Genomic DNA, 26,163 nt, shown 5'->3' with positions numbered 1-26,163 from the left:
GAACCAATCAGTTCTCTGCGTGTTGTTGACTTGTGGTAGATCAATAACATTAAAACAATTATTGCAATAGTTCAAATAATATCAAAAATACACTTAAAAACTAGGTTTAGAAGCACTTAGTGTAGCATAATAAATGTAACAAGATTGCCAGGGTTGCCATCTATTGTGTTAGAGCAACTGTTTTTGACTGTATGTTTTTACCTCTAATATGTGTTTCTGATAAATGTAAAGTTTCAGAGTATGGGGTTTATAATAATGATTTAGTTTAGTTTAATGTGCTCGCGGTCTTCCAATCTTGTTGTGAAGCTCACGTCAGGGCCGTAACGCTCCCCCCAGTTGGGGAAACTTACGCTATTTAATTTAGTAACGTATATACCAAGGACAATTTGACCGCAAGCCTAAAGAGCTGACTTCGTGTGCAGTTTTAGTTTTACTACCAGGCAAACAGTAGTGTTACGACAACGGAATATAAACATAGTTAAAACTATGTTGCATTCATCAAAGTAATGTGGGTTTTGAGGTTGCTTATTCAGTTGTTATCACAAGTGGACAAAACGTCAGTGATTTTAAAATGTCTATTTGTTGACGCGATGTTAGGTGTTGCGTAATTTAAAAGATTCTGTTGTACACAATTTAGCGAAAAGACACGTTTTACGCTTCAAAATATCCATTGTACAGCGTTTAGTTTTGCATTTTGACGAAACAGCAATTTTGTCGAAACCGATTTTTTGTGAAAATTGCTGATAAGCCTGATCAAATTCGGAAACCAAAGCTTTAATACAGCAAAAATGAAAAACCAATCGTTGCAACGTTGTACCGCTGCAAGGCGTCTGCAGAATCAAGCCCGAGGCAAAAAGTTGCTGCTGTATAAGTGAGTCGTGGCTTTTAAGGGCAGACTGTAAAATTTTGCCATCATTGGTAGCAAATCTGTATGAGATCGCATACAGATAGCAGCACACACAGTATAACTTAATAAAGAGAATACTCTCAGAGCAATGTTAAATGATAGGGAATAGCTGATTTAAGCAATAGAATAGACAATGAAATATTTTTACCGAGTTCTGAAAGTTTGCTTCAGTAATTGAAAGTTGTATTTATTTTGAATTGACTTTGATTTAATTATATTTTGTTTTTAAGATAAGTTGCATTATTTGCTTTGTGAATTAAAACATGAGGGAATTCCCCGTGCTGCTGCTCGTGCTGGTGACGTCATTTCGTTGCGGCAACTCTCAACAAGCAGGAGTCAAGTTTAAGCTCAATCCTAACGGAGTTGGTGTATGTAAGTAAGATCACTGTTAGCAAATATGGTGAATGATGTATTACCAACATGTTGCCATTTTTTTAACAGTAAAACTAGCAACATTACATTGATTAGGTATAACATACAACATATCGGAGGTGTTCGATTTTGGTCCATTAGAATCAGATAAATTAAATTGTTGCAATCCCCAAAACGGTTAGATTAAAGTTACACTAGCCATAACCCGGGCCAGTTTTTTTTCCAGGGTAAATGCTGTATATTTATTGCATAACCACTTGATAAACAGTAGCGTAAACAACAACCTGTTTAATGGTAATATTTGCATCAACTTGGTCGCTGCTTTCTTATGGGATATCATCTGTGCAGAGTACGGCCCGAATCACAGTACAAAGCCCGAATTAGGTAAAATCGCGGAACAAAAGATGTCGACTGTAACGTCAGGCCCGAATAGAAGCCATACCTTTACCTGTTGAAGTAGGAGCTAGGGACCCTAATACTTTGCTTTGCCCTGAGGGACATATTAGTATCAAATCGCAGTTGGGAAAATTCCATTAAGAGCGTACTGCGTCGAAGTCAGAAAATGTGTTTAGTGAAATCAAATATCGGCTTTGCATATTCGTTGCTTTGAATTTAAACCACACGTTGCGAAAATATTCGTTTGGTGTTCCACTTTTTTTCTATATTTTATAGGTTTATGATGGCCTAACAATTTGGCGTTATTCAGAACTTGATACTTTTACAATTTACCAGACCAAGGCCATTAAACCGCTCTGGCGTTCACGCAATTTTATTTTATTTAATTCCGGTGTTCTAGCGGTGCTTGTCCAGACGTTGTGAAACGAACGACAATATTTATTTTCCTTGGAAAACGCAGCACACTTGGTTTGCTACGGCAACTGTAGTTGCAGAAATAAAATGCAATCCAATTAAAAACATAACAGCCAGAGAACTTGTGTGTATAGAATACAACAATCGCTGTTGACATCATCAGTGCAGTTGTGTTGTTTGAATAAATTAAGTCCGTGCATAGTGTTCCTCAAAAACCTCTCATTCGAAACGCCCGTCTGTCACAAGTTATGTCAAGCTGAAAAAAAGGCAAAGACCACTTGTAGCCATATAATAAAGCACTAGCTAATGTAAACATGCTTTGTAAGCGATAACAGGGCGAAATCCAAATGACAAAACGACCTTCTTTATAAATTCATCGTAAGTTTATTTTGCTTTTTAACGTTTTGCATCTTTCAGTTAATGACCTTGGATTTCGTGAAGTGACTCGAATCAACAAAACTTTGCTGAATGATCTGATTGGATCTGTTGAAATTGGAGACGGCCTGACTCTGGAATATCAGTTTACAAAGTAAGTAAAATCAACCACCAGCAGGCGCTATTTATCATGGAAGTTTTATATCACGCGTGTTTTATATCAAGGTACTTAAGATCTACAGAAAGATACTTAAGAGTTTGCTTTAGTATTCAGATGGTGGTAGCGTAAAATGTGCTACCCTGATGTGATGTAAAATTTAGCGCTTACGTAACTTTAGTTAAAACGTTACTTGCCAATATTGCCTAGTTATTGCATAATTATATAATAATTCAGATGTTGTGGGTTACTCATATTGTATCATAAAAATATTGAAACTTTTTTGTTCTTTTTCTCATCCGAGCTTTTTACACCCAGCAACTACCTTCAAAACGTCGAGTATGTCGGAGTGAAAACGACAAGTATGATTTCACCGAATTATCTCTTTGTTGTGGGGAGGGGCGGTTACATGGAAGTGGACGGGGATTTTACATTAACTATTAAAAGCAACGGGTAAGTTTAAAACTTAGACTAAAACTTAACTTTGCAAATGTTACGGCGTTTAAGTGCGTTTTTCCAAGTTATATGGTTATGATAACTCTGGTCTGCATTTATTCACTTGGCGTGTTTTAAATGTTTACATTTAGAACGTCTGGTTTTATGACGTCATCTTTATGTGACGTCATGACTTGCAATCCTAATTTTTGGAAAAGGGAGTAAATAAGATCAATCGGTTTTCTGTTGGGAGTAACGTTCATACAAAGATTAAGAACCTTCCATCTAATGCACGTGCCAACTGTTAAGATGCAAATATTACAGGGTAATCCAGCAAACCATTTCGGACAAATACGCTGGCGTAAGTTTTAACTCTGCAACTGGAGTTGTCTTCGAAATAGATGTGTCAGATGGTTTTATTACGGTAAGAATAAGTAAAACAAATCAATAAAACTCTACAAATTCGGATTACAAAACACACGAAGCCAACATAGTAAACATTGCCTGTTTAAACGGGTTGAAAAAAACTATAGTTTTAAGAGCTGGCAAAAATGTCCTTAAACATCGATATATTACCAAAATATATGATCAATATAAAGCAATGTACCAATAATGACAATAAGCTATCTAATCACAGTGCACACTGTTTCGACCTATTAGGTCCCACCAGTGCTGTATAGGCTAGTCCTTATAAAACACTAAGACATTATAAGTCGAAACAGTGTGCAGCGCCTGCAGATTATGTGATTAATTTCAGTAAATTTTTCAGATGACCGATATTCAATGCGAACACTTTTGTGGGATGTTCAGTGTGTCGCTAGATGGCACTAAAGAACTGGGATTTTCTGTTGACCCAATCGAAGATGCTTTCAAGACCCATCTAGTTCAACAGGTCATTTAAAACTGGCATTAGGTTATTATATCCAAATAATATTTAAAATATTATTGTTTCATTTGTTTACAGGTTTGTGACGTATTTATACCGAAGCTTACGTCACAATTAAACGAAGTATTTTTGGATACTTTGCGTGAGTGTTTCTGTATTGTTTTTTTATTATTACGATGCGGGTTAGTCTACTTATTTTCAAATAATGCTGTTTGATCCTAAAGTATCCATTAAGTTGATGAATAGATATTAAAATATGGAATTTAAAAAGTGGATACATTTTACGTATTAAGGTAATTTTGTTTTATCAGTATTTTTGTTTATTAGATCTGTAAAAGCTTGTTTAACCATTACCAAATTACGAACTAGGTCTATTTATATTAGATTCATAAAAGATTAACTGATAGGCATAAACAATTTACATGGTTGGGCTGCGGGCCGCACCCTTTATATAACACATACATTAAAATGTTAATTCAGCAAACCAAACTTCATTTAAAATCTAAACGTCTCCGCGGGCTGCGCAACCTTTATTCAATGATCCGCAGTTGACCCAAGGGCCGTAGGTTGAACACCCCTGTTATAAACCAAGCAGAAAAACGTGGTTTGTTGTTCAGTTTACATGGATCTGACTGGTCCAATGAACGGCACCAGAGTTGACTTCTCACTTCTACCCGATGAAATCGAAATTGTCGACAACAATGTTTTGCTTTTCGCCGTCACGGGAAAGGTTTATCCGGTTTCCAATCCTAGTGTAGAGTAAGTCGATTCCTTTATAACAGTACAGTTGTTTGTTACAGTTACAGTTATTATTTCAGATTACGTTTTTCTGGTAATGTTTTTCTAGTAGCAAAGTTTATGGTAACTTGGAATGAGTTAAGTTTGTTTTGAGTTTTATTTCGCTCGGTGAACGACAACATAGTAACACTATAGCACTAAAACAATTACCAAGTCTGAAATAGCGGCGCAACGTTGAAACGTTACGGAGCGCAAAACAATTGGTAAATGAGAGCTCATTTTGTTGTAAACAAGGATTTTAAAATTTTAAGTTTATTAAACTTCCTTTTACAAAATCTTGCTCATCAAAACCATTAAGATCTTCAACCTAAAACTTTATCCGTACGATTACAGGTACCCTTACCAGATTGGGGAATTTCCCGAATTCTCAGTGACGTCACAAATGGCTCAGATGTTGATAAGCGACTATCACTTGAGGTCACTGTTCCACAGTATGCACGACAGCGGGCAATTAGAGTTTGAGATTCCAGACAGTTCGGTAAGATTTAAGATGGAAAATATAGGCGACGTTTGCTTGAGCGGAAGTTTTAATTGAAATTTTTCACAGATACCCAGAGTTTTAGGACGAAGTGTTGGGTCCCTGATTTCGTTGTTGATTCCGGGTTTTCGCCCGTACGCCAACATGTAAGCTTTTGAAAAATGCCAGCGTTCTATTTGAATAAGATACTGACGATGCTTTCTTGGATGAAATATAAGCTTATATATGTAAACATAAAAAACGGTGATGACTTTAGACTTAGTTTTCTCAGCAAAGTTTTCAATTCCGCGTTTATCAATTCCGCGTTTGCAACATCCGTTGTAGTTTGGCGGTTCCTAACTGTATGCATATTGCAACTTATTGGTCTTTTCCCCCTTTATGTGGTGTAATTCTTACCAAACATTTCAGGCCCTTGACATTTACCGCCCGGTCATCCGAAGTTCCAACATTTGAAGTTGACGAAAACTCGTTAAAAATCAATGGAAGTTTTGATTTTGCTCTTATGGTTCAACTTGAAAGTGGCGAAGATTTTGAAGCTATGGCCATTGACGCGGTACATATGACTTTGCTTTTTAAAGGTTTTCCGTTAAAAATTAAAGGGGAGTGTTTAGCGGTTTTAGCTTGTTGTTTGTTTGTTTAAATTTTAAAGCGATTTAAAGTTTTTGATATTGAAACGTTAAACTCTACCTTTAATAAATTAGCTGTATTTGTTTTCTACCTTTCACGTCATTGTGTTAATTATACGTCACTTTTCTTATTTCAGCGTTTCACAGCAGTTGGTGACGTAATATCGACAGAAAACGCGATCGGAATAAATCTCGATGACATAAAGTTTGACCTTGAACTCTCGAGGTCAAACGTTGGGGAATTTCCCTTCGGTATAATTGGAGCCTCACTTCAAGGCATATTGCCAACGTTCGTTAAAACGACCATGAATGGTGAGATGGTTGAAATCATTCATCTAATATCTGGGTGTTAAACTTTTACACAAATTTTTCCCCACATACAGTTTTATTAAAAAACTCAACGCCCGCATGAGTTGAACTTCATCTAACGCTAAGATATAAGTTGAACCTGGCTTTACAGGTTGGGTTCGAGTTTTAATAGAACAGTTTCGGGCTTGAATTCACACTCAGCCTCATTTTTACCAACTTTTCGTTAGCTTTGTTTGTTTTTTTAATTTGAATTGGGCGGGTTTCATACATGTACTTTCGATTTTCTACCGATATTTCAGGCATGTTTATAACTCTTATCTAACGTGTTTCTTCTATAGGGTACCTCTTGTTTAAATTTAATAGGTTCCTTTTTACAGCATCTGTCACTAGCCAGGGTATGAAAAGTTTTAAACCAACATGAGATCAGATTTAAACCCATAACATTGCTACTTCTGTGGCTGACACCCTTATACTTGACCTGCAAGGTGCTATGCCATGTTTTTTGTGTGCAGAAATCCTAAACCAGGGAGTCACTATTCCAGAATTTCTTACCATGGAGTTGTACAATTTAAACGCTACAAAACGCAAGGTAAGAATTTCCATACCACCTTAAATTAAAAGTCAAGGTTTCCGTCAGTGTATAGACCAGTGGGGGATTTTTTAAATTTGAGACCTAAGCTCTGGGAATATGACCTGATTTTGTATGGTTTAGCATCTACTATGCAGTATATTATGCAGGAATGTAAATGTTTTGAATCGTTGAAGCAGGAATTTGTCAAAAAGGGTTGAGAACGATTGGTATATACTGTGTTGTTAAAATATTTGAAATGCAACATTAAGCTGGTATCTTGTGACTTGTATTTTTGCTTTCATATGTCCTTTTAACAGAACGCCTTGGAGATAACGGCAGACCTAAGGATCAATTGAAAACTAAGACCGACTAACAACAATGATATGACGGCCATTTAGACATCCTGCAATCTTTTCAACACAATTATACTTGATTTTTTTGTGTGTTGTGTGTTTCGTTTAATTACGAACTTAATGTTTCAATTACAAACAACTTCCTATGTTAAGTTTATAAAGCTCTTCTGCCAAATGTATTTTTATTCCGACGTTTTGACGTCCTATACAGGTCGCCTTCATCAGGGTAAATAACACTGAATGCGAGAAGTACAGTGCACGATAAATAAAGGAAAAGGAATCAAACGCAAGCACGATAACCAGCAATGATTGTGCCTTTAATCTTTGAGCAGGTGCCTGTAGCACGCTGAAACTTCCTGTATAACTAACAAACTGATCAATTTGAAACGAAAATCATAGTACGCCAGGCCTATTGAAAGCGTTATACCGTTATACTGCATCGAGGCTTCAGTGTTGATCCCAGCTATTCATTTATGCCAATCTGAAACGATTTTCGACCCCGTACCACGACCCAGGATGCTCGTGACGGTGATGACGTTACGGTATTGCGTCATCCCAATAGGCCAGGCAGTTTGAAAGAACGTGACACTATGTTAGTGCAAAGCAGAGGGGATTAATAAAGCAACACAATAAAAATAATTTGTAGTATTTAAAGGACAGACGCGGGGAGATTTCTTCTACTTGAGGCAAATTGCTAAATGACTGAGCGCTGCTTCCCTCAGGGCTGTTTCGTCTGAAGCAAAGCAACAAAGCACTTTGAAACAAGTTGTTGTGGTGGATTTTGGGCAGCCAGCTGAGTTGCAAAAGTTTTTTATAGTAAAGTAACGACATGAGCTATATATCAGTCAGTCCGCAAGTGGATTAAGTGGCTGACAATACGTTTTGTAAAGAACTGTACTAGCATTGCGTTGTGCTGTTTAGGCTTTACTAGCATTTGCGTTGCGCTGTTTACCTTGCAGTAGGCCTCAATAACAATTGTTTATGTAGAGTTGGTTAAAGCTGGTTTCCAAACGAGCTTCGTGCAGTGAGTGAAGAATTTTTGAAATTGCTTAACCTTTTTTGGCGTAAAACAGGCCATTTAGTCAGCCTTTGGGCATGTACATATGACAAAGGTGTATATACATAGTTGGTTAAAGCTGGTTTCCGAACGAGCTTCGTCTGGCTGTAGTGAATTGTTTTTAAATGCTTTAACCCTATACTTGGGTATAAAACAGGTCATAAAGTCAGCACTTGCGCACGTTGTGGCGAAAGCGTATATCTGAAAAATAGGAAGCATCTATGGTAAAACTATTTCCTAGCTCGTACATTTCTGGCAACAGTCACTTATTATAACCGACGAGGGTTTTAGGTGAACTGCCCTTAGGGGAATAACTTCACCGAAATCCGGGCAATGTTTCATTTCTTCCTGATCAAATTTCATTGGCGCATTACGTTCAAGCGCAGGTCAGACAGAGTTTTATTTGTATTTTGTTTGTTTTTATGTTACTGTAAACCAGGGGTCGGAAACCTTTGTCATTCCGCGGGCCAAAATCCAGATCAGTCAAGCCACGGCGTGTCTTCGTGATTTTTCACTAATAATTCCGTTAGGTTTACTGTTTATGTTACTAAAACTCTTAAGTTTTAGTCTTAAAGCAAAACTTTCAACTTTGATGCAATCTTTGTATATAATCAGGGTTGCCATACCGTCCTTATTTCTAATTAAGATTTGTCATTATTTTGAAGAGTTATGTCTTAGAAAAGTTCATTGTCCTTATTTCTAAGAAATGTCCTTATTTTTGACTGGAGTCCTTATTTTGTCTTATTTTCAACAATTACTATAGTCAAATCCCTGCGACAAGTAGAAGTAAACCTAGACCCGGCCTGTTGTGAGATGCACTTAGTATTTTCTACGAACAACGTGTTGCTGGAACAGACTGTTTCTGGCCAAAATATTGCAAATATTATGTCATGGCTCGTATAAATGCAAAGATTTATTAAAAAACGTTTGTTTCGTTTCGCATTAAAATTTGTTTTTTTAGTTGTCCTTATTTTTTGTTTCAAGTCAATGGCAACCCTGTATATAATGTTAGGTTCGTAGTGTAAGCGTTTTCAATTAAGACGCAAACTGTATTGCTTAAACGTTTCAAAGGTCATGCTTTTTAATAACTTTGTAGCATGCAAATAGCGAACCACATGTTCTTATGCAATGCGCCGTAAGTGATATGTGAGCTTTAGAGCTTGTATTGGCGAAAGCTATAACTTTAGTGTGCTATGGTAATTATCCACGCTTGACTACGTAGGTAAATAGTGAATGCAGTAAATTGTAGTTTATAACTGAACTCATAAGTTTTACTACCGACATGTACAGGCTTGCGTGACAAAATATCATTATTATGATATTTCACGTACTCATGAGATATGATACGCTGATTCAGATTGTCATGAAACTATATTTAGAAATCCCAAGAAAAGTGGTTATAAGAACATTAGTCCTGAAAACTTTGTAACAAAAAGTTGCAATATTGATACAACCAGCAGGTTGTATCAGCAGGCTCATATATTTTGATAAAATGTATTTAAACACCGAAGTTTATTCTTAAGTATTCAAGAAACTGCAAATGAATTTGCAAAAAGCATGCATGGAGCATTTAAATTTCTCGTGATCTGAGGCCTGTGAATAATTGTTAGTAGGGGGGGTATCTGGTAGAACTTTGTAATACTGTATGTCACAATGACTTAACATAGGCGATTAATTAGGGCTTCAAAAATTAAGTGGGCGTTGCCGTTAGTCCGCATAGCTTTATCACGCCAGTTTATGAGATTTGACAGGAAGCAATTAATTGTCCGTCGTCAACGGTTATTTGCAGTTCTGTGTTTTAAAATCTATTCGCAACTTGAGGCCATTTTGCATGCACGATTTGAAACACTTAACCCGATTAATAAACCAACTTTCTAAAGAGCAATTTTGGTCTGTGTGAAAGTGTTAATGATTAAACTAGGCAGAATGGACACAGGGGAACCTTAAAGACAGATATCTACTTGGCTATGCATAAATGCATGAAGCTCGTTTACAAATTCGCAATAGAATAGCAGCTACTTGAGTGCAAAAAACTTGCTATGTCATATAGTGTATTTGTTAGAACCTTTCTTTAAGGTTTGTTTTCATATAAACCACTACCAATTACCTTCAATTGCTGTGATTTTTGTAGTGTTCAATGTTAAACATATTACTGGTATAAACAATTCGTGCTTAGCAATCACTTGTTTTTGGAAGTATTTTTGCTTATTCTTTATCAAATCACACCAAAGATTGTTCTTGCAAGACGTGACTGGTTGACTGAATGCTGAAATATTTTTATAGTCATTAAACATACCCAACTTTGAGGGTTAAAAAAATTAAGTCAACAGTGATTATGTTTCGATTATCAAAACAGCAACAAAAATGCCACAATGGCATTACAATAAAAAAGGACAGGTGCTGACAAAGACCAGCCAAAACACTATACATGTGGTCATATCGTGACAGAAAATTAACATTCTTGCCAGAACGTGGTCGAAGTGGAGGCAGCTTTATCGGTTTACCGCTAAGCTGTGATGCGTAAGTAAGTAGAAAACCGCAGAGATAAAGCGGAATCGCTCTGAATGTTGACATGTTTATCTGAGGTCGATCTTGAGGCTTCTTTGAACGATACAAGGTGAAAACTTGTAGTTGTTTCGTTAAAGCGATGAGCTTTGGGCAGTTTGAGGGAATTTTTTAAACGTAGATGTTGCTCGACCAATCACAAGCTTGCTGTAGATCATGTGACTTTATAAGTGATTCTAGTCGAATTTTGAATCTCAATGTTGATCCAGAAAGATATAAATATAGAAGTTTTGTTGTTAAATATTGCTTAAGTTTACTGCAAATAGATTTTGAATAACTTTAATATCATACTTCATGTTATTCCAATATACTGGAAATAAACTTCAACAATTCCATCAAAAATACTTATTAAAAAAAACAATAAATTGTACAATTCTTGGCACAAGTAATAAGTTGAACCATGTTGGTTTATGTTGACCGGCTGATTTCGTTTAAGATTTTTGAAAAAATTTTCCTTGATGTATCCAAACCTTCTGCGCTCTCTGTGTAGTTCGCTTCACATACATTTAGCTTATTTGGTTGAGACAGATTACGTTCATGGTGTGACTACAGTGAGAAATTATAGGACACAAATTATTCAGTTATAATAAGATGGAAACAAAAAATAGCACATCGTATAATTGAGTAAATAGTCAGGCAAAAAAACATACTCACATCTTATATTCAGCCGAAAATTAAAGTTGTATTCAGTAGTCATTGTTAAATGCTAATTCCTATGATAAGTAAGCGACACACAGTGCACATTGTTTCGACCTATAATGTCTCATCAGTGCAGCTGGTGACAAGAAGGCCTTGTTGGCTAGAGTAGACATCCAACAACACTCCAATTTGTTGAGTAACAAGTTTATGCCCAGTTGTGACATCCAACAGAATTGGTGAGGCATGGTTTTTCAGTCTATTACTCCAACAAACATGAGTGTCGTAATGTGGTGTTACACATGTAGCCAGTACGACCTGTCACCAGATGCACTGTTGAGACCTCATATAGGTCGAAACAGTGTGCACTGTCTGCAACTTACTTATCGTTTATTAGCTTGATGCTTTTGTATAATTCCAAAGTTCTACATTTATGGTGATCTTCCACGCTTGACTTGTGGCCAACTTGGCAATAAGGCGTAGTCACATGACAATGACGTCATCAACCATTACATCACACCCTTGTCGTCCGGTGAGGTGTTTGGCATACGCCGTGGGCAGCGTGGGGACGAAACATTCGGGTCTAAAATGTCGTTATTTTCTGAGTCATATACGTAGGCGAAGTCATGAATAGAGGCCTTGTACTTTTAGACCCAAGTTAACCTATGAATATTTTCACGTTTTCGTGCTATGAAGGTTGACCATGTTACTATAGCTTCGATGTAAAAGTAGCAGCGCACGCGCTTAGCTTAAAACATGTGCAAGAAAAAAGGGCTTACAGAAATAGTGTGTTCAGTTTGAGAAGTAAAGTAACGCAGTGGTAATGTAAAATTCTTGTAATTTGGTTGATTGCAGCATAGCTTTACTTTATGTGACTAATGAGGTATTACTTTTACCCAAAAACTTTTACAACAAAACTTATACAAAAACAAAAATTGTGTTTGTTTTGAGGCAGTTATGGTGCAGTTATGCGAGTTGCTTCAAATTGATTAATTGTTTTCAAGGTTGGCATTTAGTGAATGTTCCGGCTTTCGATCTCTGAACTTTGCAAAACATTTTAAACTGTTTTTTACTAATTAAAATTTCCGATTGAATTGTGAATTTGACTTTCTTCAATAGCAAAGTAAATGCTCTTGTTTTACAATATTTCCTAGTTTGTGAACTAAATATGTGTATAAATATCACCAATATAGCCATACACAGATTCTTATTCAAATAGAATTTAAACATTATATTTAATTAACTTGATGATCGTCAACAGAAATATAACTGAAAAACTATACCATCAACGATTGTGTGTACATCCACCAAGCATCAGTATTTTGGCCAGTACTTTGGCGTGACAAATTTGCAAACAAACGTGTACAGTCGTTCTTTTACACTTGCGGGACTTTTTTGCGTGATGGGTAATCAACTATTGCATTCAACTGCCGGATTTTCCCTTTGATTTCGACAGTTGGATCCTGATCTGTCAAAATTAAGCAAGCTTTTTAGGTTTCGTAGTCAAGAAAAAATCGTGAGCGTGCTTCAGGATTTAGGTTGTGGTGTGATTGAAATGTCTCTGCAGTAGCCCAGTACAGCTTCAAGGAAGTGTTATTTAAAACTTTGTCAGTTTTACAAGAAACGCGACAACTTTATAAGCATTTCCGGATCTCTTGACTAAAGTCCAGAGGAGTTTAGGTTTTGATGATTTCTGACATACAATCGTGCAGTTACTTGTTAGAACAGAAGCAACCAGATTTTTTTAAATGTGAATAGTTTTGTCTGTAGTTGATAACTTATTAATTGTTCGCTAGTTTGGATGTTATGCTAGAATTATGTTCCAGGAGAAATTGCTTGACATTAAATTTGTTGTAGGTTCAATAATTTTACTTACTCATTTTACAGGTTAAATTTTTTGTGTATTTATGTGCTAAAAGATTAGCAACAATGTTTTCGAATCAAGAAGTGCGCTCTTCCTATATTCTTGCTATTGGTCTATTTTACTTCGGTGAGTGGATCAGCTTTGGTAACATAACTTACATTCAATGTCTGTTATTCACATCTCATAAGGAACAAAAAGCGAAATGCTTTATAAAACATTTAGCAAAAAATCATATCCTTTTTTGTCGATTTGGAAAAACGCATTTATCATTAAACTTATGTAAAGATCTATGTGTAGTGCTTAAACCTATTTTTTCAATTCCACGTGTCAAGCCTTATGTTTTGATATAAGTTTACGGCAGTTCGTTAGATATGAAGACGCATAGGTTTTCAACTGTTAATCCCAACAAACTAGAGTGCTTTAGCCCAGCTAGATACCATATACAGCTAAATCACTGACTCCTTATAGGTGGAAACAGTGTGCAAAGGCTATAGCTGGCCTATGGTGTATGTGATACTGCAATATAACTCATTCCCAAGAGCAGATGTCAGTTCCTGGCTTCAACCCTTTCACGTTAATTTAAATTTTACACTGTCATTTACGTTTGGTCAATCTTAGTCAAGTTCAACATTTCATGGATAATATTTAATGACTAAAGTTGCACCCAAATAACTTTGCGTTATTTTGCTTTGTTAATGAATAACGTTAAAATTCTATTATACTTTAAAGTTGTATCCGATCATACGTGGCCAGGCAAAAAAATGTATTAATCAAAAAATTATCAAACTATTAAAAATACACCCTAACCTACTTTGATCAAGAGTCTATTAATGCTCCTCATCCGGTAGTAGACTTGAAATGCCATTGTGATGAACATAAGAATGTAATTTTTGTAGATATGCAGAATTAATTTTGAAACATAGAGGTAAAACAACAGCGACTATGTTAGTGATAAAATATACTTATATCATTTGAGCTATAACCTATGCATCAACTATAAGTCCGTGTCTGGTGTTTTCAAATATTAACAAAGCCGTTGTTGTTGTTTTTTTCCTTTTAGTTGACTTTGGAAACCCTTTGACAGTGAGCGTTGAAGGTGGACGTTACTCGCTTTCTAAGGAAGTCGTCGAAGGAACAAATCCACTACTTACTTGTCAATACGAAAGCGATAATTCATCGGGAAATAAAAGGTAAACCACTTGTGTTCATTTCGAACTTGTAAATTATCTGAAAACATGTAATCAGGAATTTTCGAGCGCTAATAGCGTTTTTTTATGCAGTCACAATATTGGTATTTAAAGACAGAAATGGCGGCCCAAAAATACGTAAAAAGCGGGTGCGTTGTTGTTCAAACGTTTAGGCAAATGCTTATGCTACCATCAGTGATATATCATAAAACTTATGAATAGATCAGTATATAGTGTTCCAAAATATTAGTATTAATATGACACAAAGGAACATAAGACAATGGCTGAAGACAAGTGAGGAATATAACGGCTCAAATAAAATAAATGTAAATTCTCAATGTTAGTTTCAAATTTACCACATATACAATACATGCAGCGTTGTATGCAGTATCGTGGTACGTGGCACCACTGGTATATAACCCGGAAAAGCGTTACACCTGCACATAACAACATGTCGAAATCAGAGTTGTTAGTGGGCTTGAAATGCGGCTCGAATTCGAAAGTAAAAGCCGGAACGCAGTCTGAACTCGAAATTGTTTCAAAACGAAACCCGAATTATGCCCGAAAGTCGAATTCTACCCGAAAGTCGAATTATGCCCGAAAGTCGAATTATACCCGAAAGTCGAAATCTACCCGAAAGTTAACTACTGCACCAATGAGGCCGAGAGTAAAGCCTGACAAGCCTGTTTTGTTCAAACTTAACCTGAACCCGGTCCAACTTGTATCTCCAGCCAAAACATTGAATGCTACAGTCCAGACAGCCAGGCTTTAACACAGACGCAATTGCAGTCTGCACACAGACAGGTCAAACATATATATGCACGATTTCGACCTATGTCTCACAGACAGAATATCATAGCAAAATACTCATCACTCTTCGGACATTCCAGCCTTTGTGGACTCACACCTACGGTTGCATGCAGTTTAAAATACTTTTAAACAGTTTGTTAGGTGAAGATTATTTGTAAAATGGCAAATATCTGATATACTGTACAATAGCAATTTGTTTGTTTTTTTGGAAATTTGTTAATAAATGTTTACATGTCATTAAAAGTTGCGTCGCAGCCAGCTTTGCACAGTAAGGCACTTTAACAAAGTTTTGTTTGAATGCTAAAACATCATAGTTTTGTAGGGCATTTGCGACAAAGTCTTTGCCGTTGTTCAAATAAACGTAACAAAAATGTTCTTACCCCGACTACGGCGATTAAAGGGGTCTTATTGAAAACACAAAATTAACGCGTTTTTAGGAAACACCCTAAATCAGTGGTTCTCAACTGGTGGTCCATCGACCATTAGTAGCCCATGATGACTTTTTGGGTGGTCCACAGGATGTCCACTAAGTTTGGTGATAAACTGAAAATGATTCCATTGAAAGAGGGTCAAAATGTTAGTCATTAATCATTTCATCTCACTTCTTGAAAATCAGTTTTAAAAAACTATCGTTCAAGCCCAAATGGTTGTTTCGTATACATACTTTAATCTTAATTAAAAATGAAATGGTCCACGAAACTATTCATTGGCCCGGTGGTCCATGGCCCGAAACGAGTTGAGAACCATATTGCCCTAACACGTTTTAATTTCTTGGAATCACCCTTAAAAGAAACCGATTAAATCGCTTTGAAGCCTAAATAATGACGGTGCAGTTTAACCGGGATTTCCCCCAGAATATTGTCATTGTCTTCTCATTCTGTTATCGATTGTGTGAAAGCGCTTTTGTTTTGCGCTCGAAGTTCCGGGAAGTTGCCAGGCCATCGCGTCACGCGCGGGATACATTGTGATGTAATAAGCGGAAACTTATGACAATCGACTGCGCATCAAAATCCACGAGTTGCGTAACAACTACGCGTTTGTTATTGGCTTTCCATATTCAATGTGGTGTAATACTTGTTTACGACTCCAGGAATTGATACACAGATTGCGAATATGTTTTTTGTTAATCAACTTTTGTTAAGATAAACATAATTTATAACTGGCATCAGCCCTAAAGCGTCCATGCAGACCAGCGATCACTGCGCACTTATACATAGTACGCCAGGCCCATTAAAGGCGTTATACCGAATCAGCCGGTCACCAAACATTTACCACCGTATGACAAGTCATATGCTAGAAAAATCTTGCCTGTCGTGCAATTCGACTTTTGCTTCCACATCGTAGCTGACGTGGCTTTGCAAAATTTTTACTTTGTTAACTAAAAATTGATGATTGCATACTCTAGTCTAGTAAAAAGTGAAAAGGTATTTTTACTTGCAACCTTTCAGCTTTTAACTACGTAATACTTCCTATTTCAGAATTGAGTGGTCGTACATTTCAAAATTACAACCCAAGAACAGAACCTTAATTGTTTGGAAGAAGGTTCTGAATGCTTTTGTTGATAAATTCGCTTTGAGTGAACACCAAGCGAGCTTAAGGATACTCAACATATCAAGAACATTGGCTGGTGAGCATGTTGCAATCACTACAAAGTTTTGATTGACATTTAACCTTCAAGACTTTGTTGTGTTTTCTTTTCTTTGTTTACTTTTCTTGCAAGCTTTGTTTACAGAAAAAATAATATTAATCCGGTATACCGATAGCTAAGTTACTTGTTTGTGTATGTGGCTTTTGCATTGTTGGATTTTGGGCGCTAACAGTTTTCAATTTTATTGGACTTATTTAAGTTGATACTTTCTCTGTGTTGCATTCTAACTGTTCACCTGAAGGTGTACGGTGTTAATATTTACACCAAAAGGTTTTGCAATTGTGCAATTCCCGAACGCGTAGTAACCTAGTAACAAACTTAGCTTAAGCGCAAAAAGGACACATATAACTCGATACATTTGATGATTATATATGAAAACCTATATTTTTGATAAGTACCACATTAACGTGATTTGTAAAGTTAACTTAACGGGTACTATATGCTGGTAGACGCCATTGTTTTTTGTTCCACTATTTTCATGACACTGGAATTCTGTGGTTTTGTGGATTGTTTAGTTATTTTGGGCGACTTCCATTGTTTCATCGCATGCTTTTCCATTATGACGTCATTGACTTCCGCGTCATGGCTGAAATCGCCCGAGTGCAAAATTAGACCCGGTATTTGTAACTTAACCCCTATATTGTGAAATTCAACCCAGAAACACGCTGGATAAGGCGTTGAAAAGAAGGTTAACTAAAAATATAATTACCAGTGAGCTTCTATCTAAAAATAAACTCTATAGCAGGCATTCTAGTATTCTTAGCTGTTCTATAATAATTGCATTTGTTGGTGTTACCATAAAGCTCTTTGTCACAAAGGTCTCTAAATAAAATTAGGATAGCATTCGCTTTATTCAAATGCTTGTATAAGCTCTCTAACATCCCTAAACAATGTTCAAGAAAGCATTGTTTTGACACAATGGGGTAATAATAATAGTAATAATTGTAGTAATAATTGGCTTTGTTTCAAAGAACATGCAGTACACTGTTAAATAGTAAGATAACGTTAACCAGTTTGGGTTACATAGACAGATGGTTTTTCGTGTGGATATGGCCTTTAGCGGATAATGCATGATTGATATTAATTATGCAAATCAGTTTTGAATTACTCAGTCTAGCGTCTGATCTTGGCGACTTCGAAATTCTGATGCAACATGGAATCATACATTTGCAGTGTAAAGTGATACACGACACATAATGACTGTGTTTCTTATTTGCAAAGCATTGAAATACAAATAATGTTAATTGTAGTGTCTTAAAACAGCGGTTATTATGTTTACTACTAAAGTCAAAATGTTTTTTTTTAATTTTATGTCCTAAAAATGGGAAGGATACATGTCGATAAATCGGTAAATTTAATATGAAGCAAACAACTTGGCCTAAAGTTTTGTTAAGTTGGTATAATCTTCAAATTGTTGTTAAAGCCATCTATAAATGAAGTCTAGAAAGTTTATGGTCGGTTTTAAACATCGTATTTAGTGTTTTTGGCAAGAGTAATACATCTGTGAACTAAATGTTATAACTTGAACTAGCATGTTTTAATTGTTTTAGGCAAATACATATGCGGGGTATCAGCACCAAATGAAGTACCCAGTTCAGGAACAGGTTTCTACAATATTTCCGTGGTTGGTAAGTTTTCGGCAAAATATGTTTTTACTTAAATATATCAAAAATGCCTACACCTTCCATACTTGCCAAAGTCGTTTAAAATGTAAAAATAGCTTGTACTTTTTAATTGTAGTTGGTAACATTTTTGTGCTAAACATCTAAGTGGTCTTATAAAGACACATAAAAAATTTCTACACTTTTTATTATTACGCCGATTTTAGTTGGAATTGTAACAACAAACACAGTATAATTGCCAAAAGACGCAGATGTGATGTTACACTAGAAAAAATGTTGGCTTTTATTAGGCCAAAGTGGCTTGTATTAAGCCAATTTGGCTTATAATACGCCAAAAAATACAATTGGCTAATTTTGAGCCATAAAAATGGCTTATTTTGAGGTGGCCAGATCTAAGACACTTGGTTGGCTCGAAACAAGCATTCTTGGCTTAAAAATGTGTTGCTCAAATCAGTTGGCTTGAAATAAGTCGCAAACCAAAACAAGCCGGCTAACTGTTAGCTAAAAGTGGCTTGTTTTGCCCATGACAGATTTAAGCCACTTGGTTGGCTAGAAATTAGTCAAACAATATTCGGCTTAAATTCGTTGGCTTGTAATGGGTCGTATTCCAAAAGGGCAGAATTCAAGCCAAAGACAACCGCCCGAATTTAGGCCCGGATTTGTTGCTAAAGCTATATGATGAACACAAATATGTGGCATAAAATGTTCTGTCTGAGTTTTTGAGGAATACATTAACTCGATATTTTTTTGTGGAGATTTTATTTTTCACTAACCTTGTTGGTATAATATAATAATTTTTTTGAACCTAAGAAAAATATCATAGAAAAATGGTTATTTTAATTCGCATCACAATCACAACTTTTAAAAATATAGTTTTAATCGTGTTGGTCCGGATTAACAATTATTTGGACATTGCGCAACGTTGCGTCATCTGCCTCGTTCTGCTGATGGCTGTTTGAAGTTCGCAATTTGTTCGTGTTTTTGTAAAGGTTAGGATTTCCTAATATTTTGGTAAAAGAAGTCATAATAAGTATAATTAGGTTTTGAAAAAGTAATGTGTATGTTGAAAAATGAAAATGGAATTGGGCAGAAAAGGAACGTGGTTGCTAAAGCTGGGAATTCAGTGAAGACTGTTTGCGTCAACTGAAAGGTAAATTTTTCATGCAGACTTTGAGAGGAATGAACGTATGTTTAGCCAGATTTTTAGCTTTGTTGTTTGTAGGATGTGGATTAACTGCAAAGGACTGTATGATGAATATAAAAGTGAGTTTGCAAAGGTGGCTTTCTGTTTGAGAAGAAAGTGTTTTTCATACATGCATTATTCTGGTATGCGTGTTTATTAAACCTAGTTGTTCTGTGATATATATCTAGGATAAAGGTAATTGGAGATTCTGTTCATTTTTTAGATTAATTGGAGATTATGTCAAAATATCACAGTCTATACAGCTCCAAAATGGAGAACAAATATTACAAATTAGTTATAGGATAATAAAGTACAAAATGAAAGCCAGTTCTAAGCATGTCCATTGTCTTGATGAAAATATTCAGTCACAATCTTCCAACTTTACTTTTTAATCAATGAATATAACTGTCATTTGTTTTGTTTAAACACAGAAAAAAAAGAGAAGCAAAAGGAATTTTCCAAAGAGAAAGTGTTTTGACATGGAAACTACTTTCGTATGGATTGTAGAATTTTTGTTGCTTAAAAGAGTTGCTTTATATCACATGTTTTATTTGAAATAACCATTTTTATGCATATCCCTGTATGTTGATAAGTGTGTTTAGTAAACACACAATGTTTAGTAAACTACAAATGCAGGTGATTTAATCAATTTGTCATAAGCCCCTGATATGCTATTTCTTGTGTGTACATCCTCCAACGTTTCTTACACATATAACCAAATTTCTTTGTTGTTGTGTTTATGTGAACCATTGTTTCAACATGTCATTTTCATTTCACCTTTTTATTACTACACAAGGTTTTAGTGTTTGTCATGAATTGTAGTGTACTTTAACAATTACATTAACATCTGTGATTACCAGCATTATTTTAAATAAAACGAAAACAATGTTGTTGCCTATGTCAGTGTTTGCATGAATGTCACATCGAGCCTGTATATAGTCACTATAGTAATTTCAACTTTGTGTATGTCACCTTCAAACAATCCCATAACCATTCACCCTTGCTGTCATGTTTTGATTTTTATGTTGAATCTGTCCACATGCTTGTATATCTTTGACTCTATTACTTCTTTTTGAGCACAACCCAAACCATTACACTTTATCTATGGTTGACCCTTGGTTAAAAGCTTGAAGCACAAGTCACAACTGATTTCATTTCCGTTGTGTATTTTTTCAAGTAGAGAACCAAGGACCAACTAAAGATAAAGTGTAATGGTTGTGGTTGTGCTCAAAAAGAAGTAATAAAGTCAAAGATATACAAGCATGTGGACAGATTCAACATAAAAATCAAAACATGACAGCCAGGGCGAATGGTTATGGGATTGTTTGAAGGTGACATAAACATAGTCGGCTTGGGTTTAGCCACTGAAACCAAATTGGCTTGAAACAATCCGACTAGAAACGGGTCGTGGCTTAAACTCGGTATGGCTTACTGCACAGTTTAGCCGGCTTACATGTAAGCCAACAGTTTTTCTAGTGTACATCTGTTGATACGAGTTTGGTTATTGATTTGCTTGTCAAAACAAATGAAACTACCCAAAAACTTTTCTAGCTATATGCGTTTGATACAGATCGAGAAAAAATGACGTTAATACGTTTGCAACAAAAATCATTTCGCTTTGACCTTAAATCCTTTACAAAACCTTCAGCATGACCTTTAGCTGAAAGAAGCGATGTGACTAAAATTCTATAAATAACAAGTTCATGAAGCCATTTGCTGACCGCAAGCGACATAATCAGAGTAGATTCTTGTCCTGGTGTGGCGAGATTAAATCTAATCTTTTCTGTTTATCTGTCAAACTGTTTTCAGTGCCTCCTGCCAAACCGATCTGCAAATACAGAACTCTGGTGGTGCCACGTAGAAGCAGAACGGGCTTCACATGCTTTTCCAATGACGGTATACGATAAATTTTAATTGCGTTTTATTAGTGATACTAAATAGAGCCAGCACAAATGGCGGTCAGGTTCCTTTACTGTTTCTTTTGGATCAAGTGAATTGTGGCTATACCTTTTACTTGATCTAATTAAAAAAATCACTTACCTTTATTATGTGCTGCATAACAGACAAAAACACTTATTTTAAATTGTTTTTGTTATGTTTTTACGGTTGGTAAATTTCGTGCAAAAAACACATAAGCTATGTAAGTTACAAACACAAAAACCGCTAGAACTGCCATAATATCTTGATAAAACCAGCAATTATTCATTGTAACAGGCATACCGACACCTAAGTACGCCTGGTACAGAGATTCAGTTCGACTTCCACTGAACCGGAGTACAAACCCCCTGACCGCCAACATGAGTTACGTTTACAGCGAAGTTACCGGGACCATTTTATTTTCGGTAAGTTAAAGTAGGTTTTTACTTCAGTCTTTTTTCCACAACTGCGAAGCAAGGCCTTCTAAACAGAGACTCCACTAGTTCAATGTTGAATAATTCAGGGCAGTATGAACATTATAGCCTACGAGGAAATTTGGTCACATATCTCGCTTCTTTATATCAAGTTAGAAAAATGTTTCCGTACTGTTGACTACTTCTAGGTCTAGGATAAAAACCTAAGGTAATAAGCTAGTGTCAGTGTATAAGTCTCAACTATCACCGAATTTTGCTGTAAAGAGGGAGTTTTAAAATCAACGATAAGTTGGCAGGAAAAAAGGTTTTGTTACAAATATGATCTTGCGCCAAATAAGACAACAGTGTCGTCTTGTTTGACTGCTGAATTTATTTATTGCATTTATTGTCAATTGCGAACTTCTGTTTTACAGAGATTCACAAAGTATGATGAAGGTAAATATTCCTGCGTGGCTTTCAACCGAGTAGGGGAGAAAAATTGCTCGTCATTCTACGTCAGATCTGGTGAGTATACGTCACTCGTGCGTTTATGCTTACTAGTACGCGTTCTTCATCACATCACAAGTTGTACTTTTTAAGTGATTTCGTTAACGTTTTTTTTATTACTTTTTTATGGTTTTCTGAACTCGCGTAATAGGTCTATCTATGTAGTCAGTTTTTATCAGTAAAATTACTGGTGTTAAAATCTGTTTTTTACAGTTACCATCTGTTATAGTTACATTTCATTTTATTTTCAAGGTCACGATCGGGGTCAAATGTCTCACATCCTCGTTGCCATGGTTTCGCTGCTCTACCTAATCATCAATGTCACGTGATTGCAAACAGCCTTGCTACATAAGATTTCTATTTATTTTGTTTATTTTTTATGCAATTCCTGTTGCTGACTTGAACGCCGTGTGTTGTTGATTAGTTGTGTAGGCCAGTGCTCTTCAACCTTTTTTGGCTTGATGAACCCTTAAAGTTGTTGTGACGAACTCATGCACCCTGTTTACTTAAAAAGGTTAACTGAGTTAAAAGCGATATGAAAAATCATTATGCATATCATCATGTCAATCAAACTGAGCAGAGCTCGCAAAAATTGCTTGAATTGCTACCAATACTCCAAGCATATGTTCGAGAAAAAGCTTAAACTCGATGTCCTAATATAACCCGACTGTAACGCAGACACTATCAAACTTAGACACGGGGATAAAACATTAAAAAAGTTTGCCTTGGCTCACATCATTTGAAACCTACATATTTTTTATAATATCCTGACAGTCAAATATTAATGGTTCATTAAAAGTTTGTGATGCACCCTTGTATACCCCTTCGTACTGGTGCACCCCATGCATATTTTGTGCACACCGGTTGAAGAGCACTGGTGTAGGCTATTCGGGGCCATTTGGCATTTATTTGGTACTGTACCTTACGTTTTTAATGTGCCTTTTCGGTTCGTTACTTACGCCCCTTTCGCTTTTTTGTTTTGTTTTTATTATCGGTGGGCGGGCAACGTCTGAAGTCCGTTGAATCATATTTTATTGATTTTTTTTTTAACTTGGTTCAACCTATCGAATTTCACTAGGTTGGAGCAATGCCTTTAAAGTTCCTTACTCTAGATAAAATAGGATTAAAATCCACAACCTTGCAAGCATAAGAAGGTATGACAAACCACTCGGATATCTTTTCAAAATTAGATAAACAGATTGGATCTTGGATTAGTAACAGCATCTTTTCTCATGACAAGCACGTTTACTAAATCTGCTTTGACAGTTAAACGTTGTTACTTTGCAAACAATAAAACTATTTTTTAGTTTGCTACAGCTTTTATGATCCGCACGAACTAATTCCACTAATGTTTTTTTTTTACTTCAGCAATAAAACCACTGAACACTAAGCAGATAAAATATGCCCATTACCTAGCCTTGCAAAAAGAAACATTTTTTCTTGGACGTTTGATTGTTTTGTATGCACTTGAAATAAAAGAAAATAAATCTGTTTTGTACTTGTTTGAAACATTGTGCGTGAACCTACCATCTATGTTTCAACGCCAAAAATCGGTTACAATTTGAGTCTATGAATACTTGGAATGAGTTTTTAACAATTAATACATGTTTTACCTGAAAGTTTGTCTCATAGAAAACATTTAATGATAATAATCAGTGCCAGTTTTTACCTTCTAAACGTCCAATACCAACATTGTACTTATTACCCAACATCTTGCATAAGGTTTTGTGTTTTAATGTCAGATGTCAACAGAAGCAGACAGTTGTAAGTTTTCACATTTGCACTTACGATGCAAATTCGTGAACTGCAAACGACCGGTAATGACTTCGATTAGTCATGGCAAAAACATGAAAGCAAAAATTAATGAGTTCAAATGTCGTATGATCCCCAACACTGCACAAAACTTGCAAAACATGACACATGAAGCCAACTGTCAAAAAACTAAACACTGTAGGCTTAACGGATCTGACCATAATTTGTTAAATAAACGGTCTGGCATAGGAGTTGAAACCCTGATATGCAAGATTATTGATGGCAAGTAATTTACTTGTTACCATTTAAATTCCATTTTAATCATTTACTTTGTTCACATTTCAATAAACATAACTGCCAAATAACTTTTGTATATAGATAGATTATGTGGACGTTTCAACAATCACTGTTGTCATCATCAGTGCAGGTTATCACCATGTTTATGATTAAATTACTCTTCAAGTCCGTGTATAGTGTTCCTAAATTCTATTTCATTTCGAAGAAGATATTACATCGATATTTTTCTGTAACAATGATATAATAAAAACACGGTATGTTTGCTTTCTGGTTTCTATTTAATCAAAACAATTGTTGACCGCTGCACTGGCCAATATGGTTGTTGAAAAAGCATATGGCCTACATGGGCGCCGCCACGTAGGGGCAAGAGGGGCACTTGCCCCATGATGGCCTATTAAAACGTTTGGGTAATAAATTTTGCTTTTGTACGGTGCCTGGGCCAGAAATAATGGAATTTATCGGCGTTAGGCGCGTGAAGGTGGAGATGAAAGGCGAAAAACGAGATGTAGCGTTACAACTAAAGATGTAAAGCACAAATTTTAAATGACAAATCCAGTTAGAAGATATGCAACAAACGTTAAACTACAGCATATTGAAATTTTACATTTTTTACCAAGTTTTGGACTACTGTAGGCTGCTGTTAATACTAAAGATTGTTTATGCGAAAACTGGAAGATAAAACTTCGCCAGGCCGTGGGTTTGTCAAGCTCTTAAATTAAAAAGCCTTGTTATTTCTTTGTGTTATGTAGGCTGGATTTTTGCGCATTTGATTACTACAACTTAGCTATGAATTATAATCCGCCACAGACAAATAATGTGAAGTACTATTACATCACCGGCTGCAACAACCAGTGTATTGGAACCTTTCGTGTGTTTTTACCCACAAAATGGTGTTCTCATACCAGGTTCATCACGTTTTTAAAACAGCAAACCACAACCTTCCAACGCAACAATGAAGCAGTACGAAATTTACGCTTAACTAACGAAGCAAACTTGCAACCACACGTGTGTAACGCATCATTGAAATCAGACAAATTTCACGCGATATCAAGTTCAATCTAAAGCAGCGGTTCTCAAACTGGGGTCCGCGGTCCTTTTGGGGTCCGTGAGGCAATTTTGGGCGGACCGCGGAAAGGTTAAAGTAATTCTCTGATCTTAATTTGTGCCACTAAATAAGTTTAAATCAAAGTAGAACTGAATCCATTGCTAAACAATAGCCTTTATTGCATGACAATGAACAAAAACGCAATTGTTCGCGCACAATCGTCATGTTTTTTGTCTTGTCTTTGATGTCACGCTGTCTTTGGATCATTGTTATGCGCAATTTTGCATAAGTAGCTAAAGTCCTGCAATCAACTTTCGTTTTTCTGAAATACACGTTTTAGCTAAAGGACCGCGAGCCCTCGAAATAATGGCAAAGGGACCGTGTTGAAAAAATAATGAAAAAGTTTGAGAACCACTGATCTAAAGTTACCTCAACTGTGACGTGCAACTACTGTAGTGTTTGTTGCGTAACAATCGTTTGTTCTAAGTACATCGCGCCATGCGTCAGAACTAAAGCAACATAAGACTCCAATGTGTTTAGAGGTGATACTGTCAAATGAAACTGATTAAACTTTTCAGTGAAG

General features: G+C 36.0%; 2 protein-coding genes and 1 long non-coding RNA gene across 5 annotated transcripts; all 3 read left to right on the top strand.

Annotated features, from left to right (window-relative positions):
• The first annotated feature begins 1,117 nt into the window (after positions 1-1,117).
• Positions 1,118-7,229, top strand: LOC145214773 (bactericidal permeability-increasing protein-like). Of its 2 annotated transcripts, none has more exons than XM_080083375.1 (13): positions 1,118-1,279; positions 2,531-2,618; positions 2,940-3,074; positions 3,381-3,480; positions 3,826-3,948; positions 4,021-4,084; positions 4,560-4,701; positions 5,074-5,218; positions 5,288-5,364; positions 5,627-5,771; positions 5,982-6,156; positions 6,666-6,742; positions 7,042-7,229. In XM_080083375.1, exons 1-13 carry the CDS (start codon positions 1,171-1,173, stop codon positions 7,078-7,080), a joined length of 1,419 nt encoding a protein of 472 aa, XP_079939501.1. In that variant the 5' UTR covers positions 1,118-1,170; the 3' UTR covers positions 7,081-7,229. The 2 variants fall into 2 exon arrangements, with proteins under 2 accessions (XP_079939501.1, XP_079939500.1); XM_080083374.1 differs by having other exon boundaries at positions 2,507-2,618.
• A 5,999-nt stretch (positions 7,230-13,228) lies between these two features.
• Positions 13,229-23,100, top strand: LOC145214537 (junctional adhesion molecule B-like). Its single transcript, XM_080083089.1, has 8 exons — positions 13,229-13,325; positions 14,260-14,389; positions 16,675-16,823; positions 18,395-18,472; positions 21,459-21,545; positions 21,864-21,991; positions 22,414-22,504; positions 22,739-23,100. The coding sequence occupies exons 1-8, from the start codon at positions 13,265-13,267 to the stop codon at positions 22,813-22,815; spliced, it is 801 nt and encodes a 266-aa protein (XP_079939215.1). The 5' UTR covers positions 13,229-13,264; the 3' UTR covers positions 22,816-23,100.
• Positions 18,811-20,539, top strand: LOC145215406 (uncharacterized). 2 transcript variants are annotated; one of them, XR_013857296.1, is made up of 2 exons: positions 18,811-19,616; positions 20,081-20,539. It is a non-coding gene; the product is annotated as an uncharacterized LOC145215406 (long non-coding RNA). The 2 variants fall into 2 exon arrangements; XR_013857295.1 differs by having other exon boundaries at positions 19,689-20,539.
• Positions 23,101-26,163: the final 3,063 nt, after the last annotated feature.

The sequence above is a fragment of the Phallusia mammillata genome, chromosome 2, assembly GCF_965637545.1.
Source record: "Phallusia mammillata chromosome 2, kaPhaMamm4.hap1.1, whole genome shotgun sequence".
NCBI lineage: Eukaryota > Metazoa > Chordata > Ascidiacea > Phlebobranchia > Ascidiidae > Phallusia > Phallusia mammillata.
Note: the sequence above shows the minus strand (reverse complement) of the source record. Positions and strands in the feature narration are given on the sequence as shown.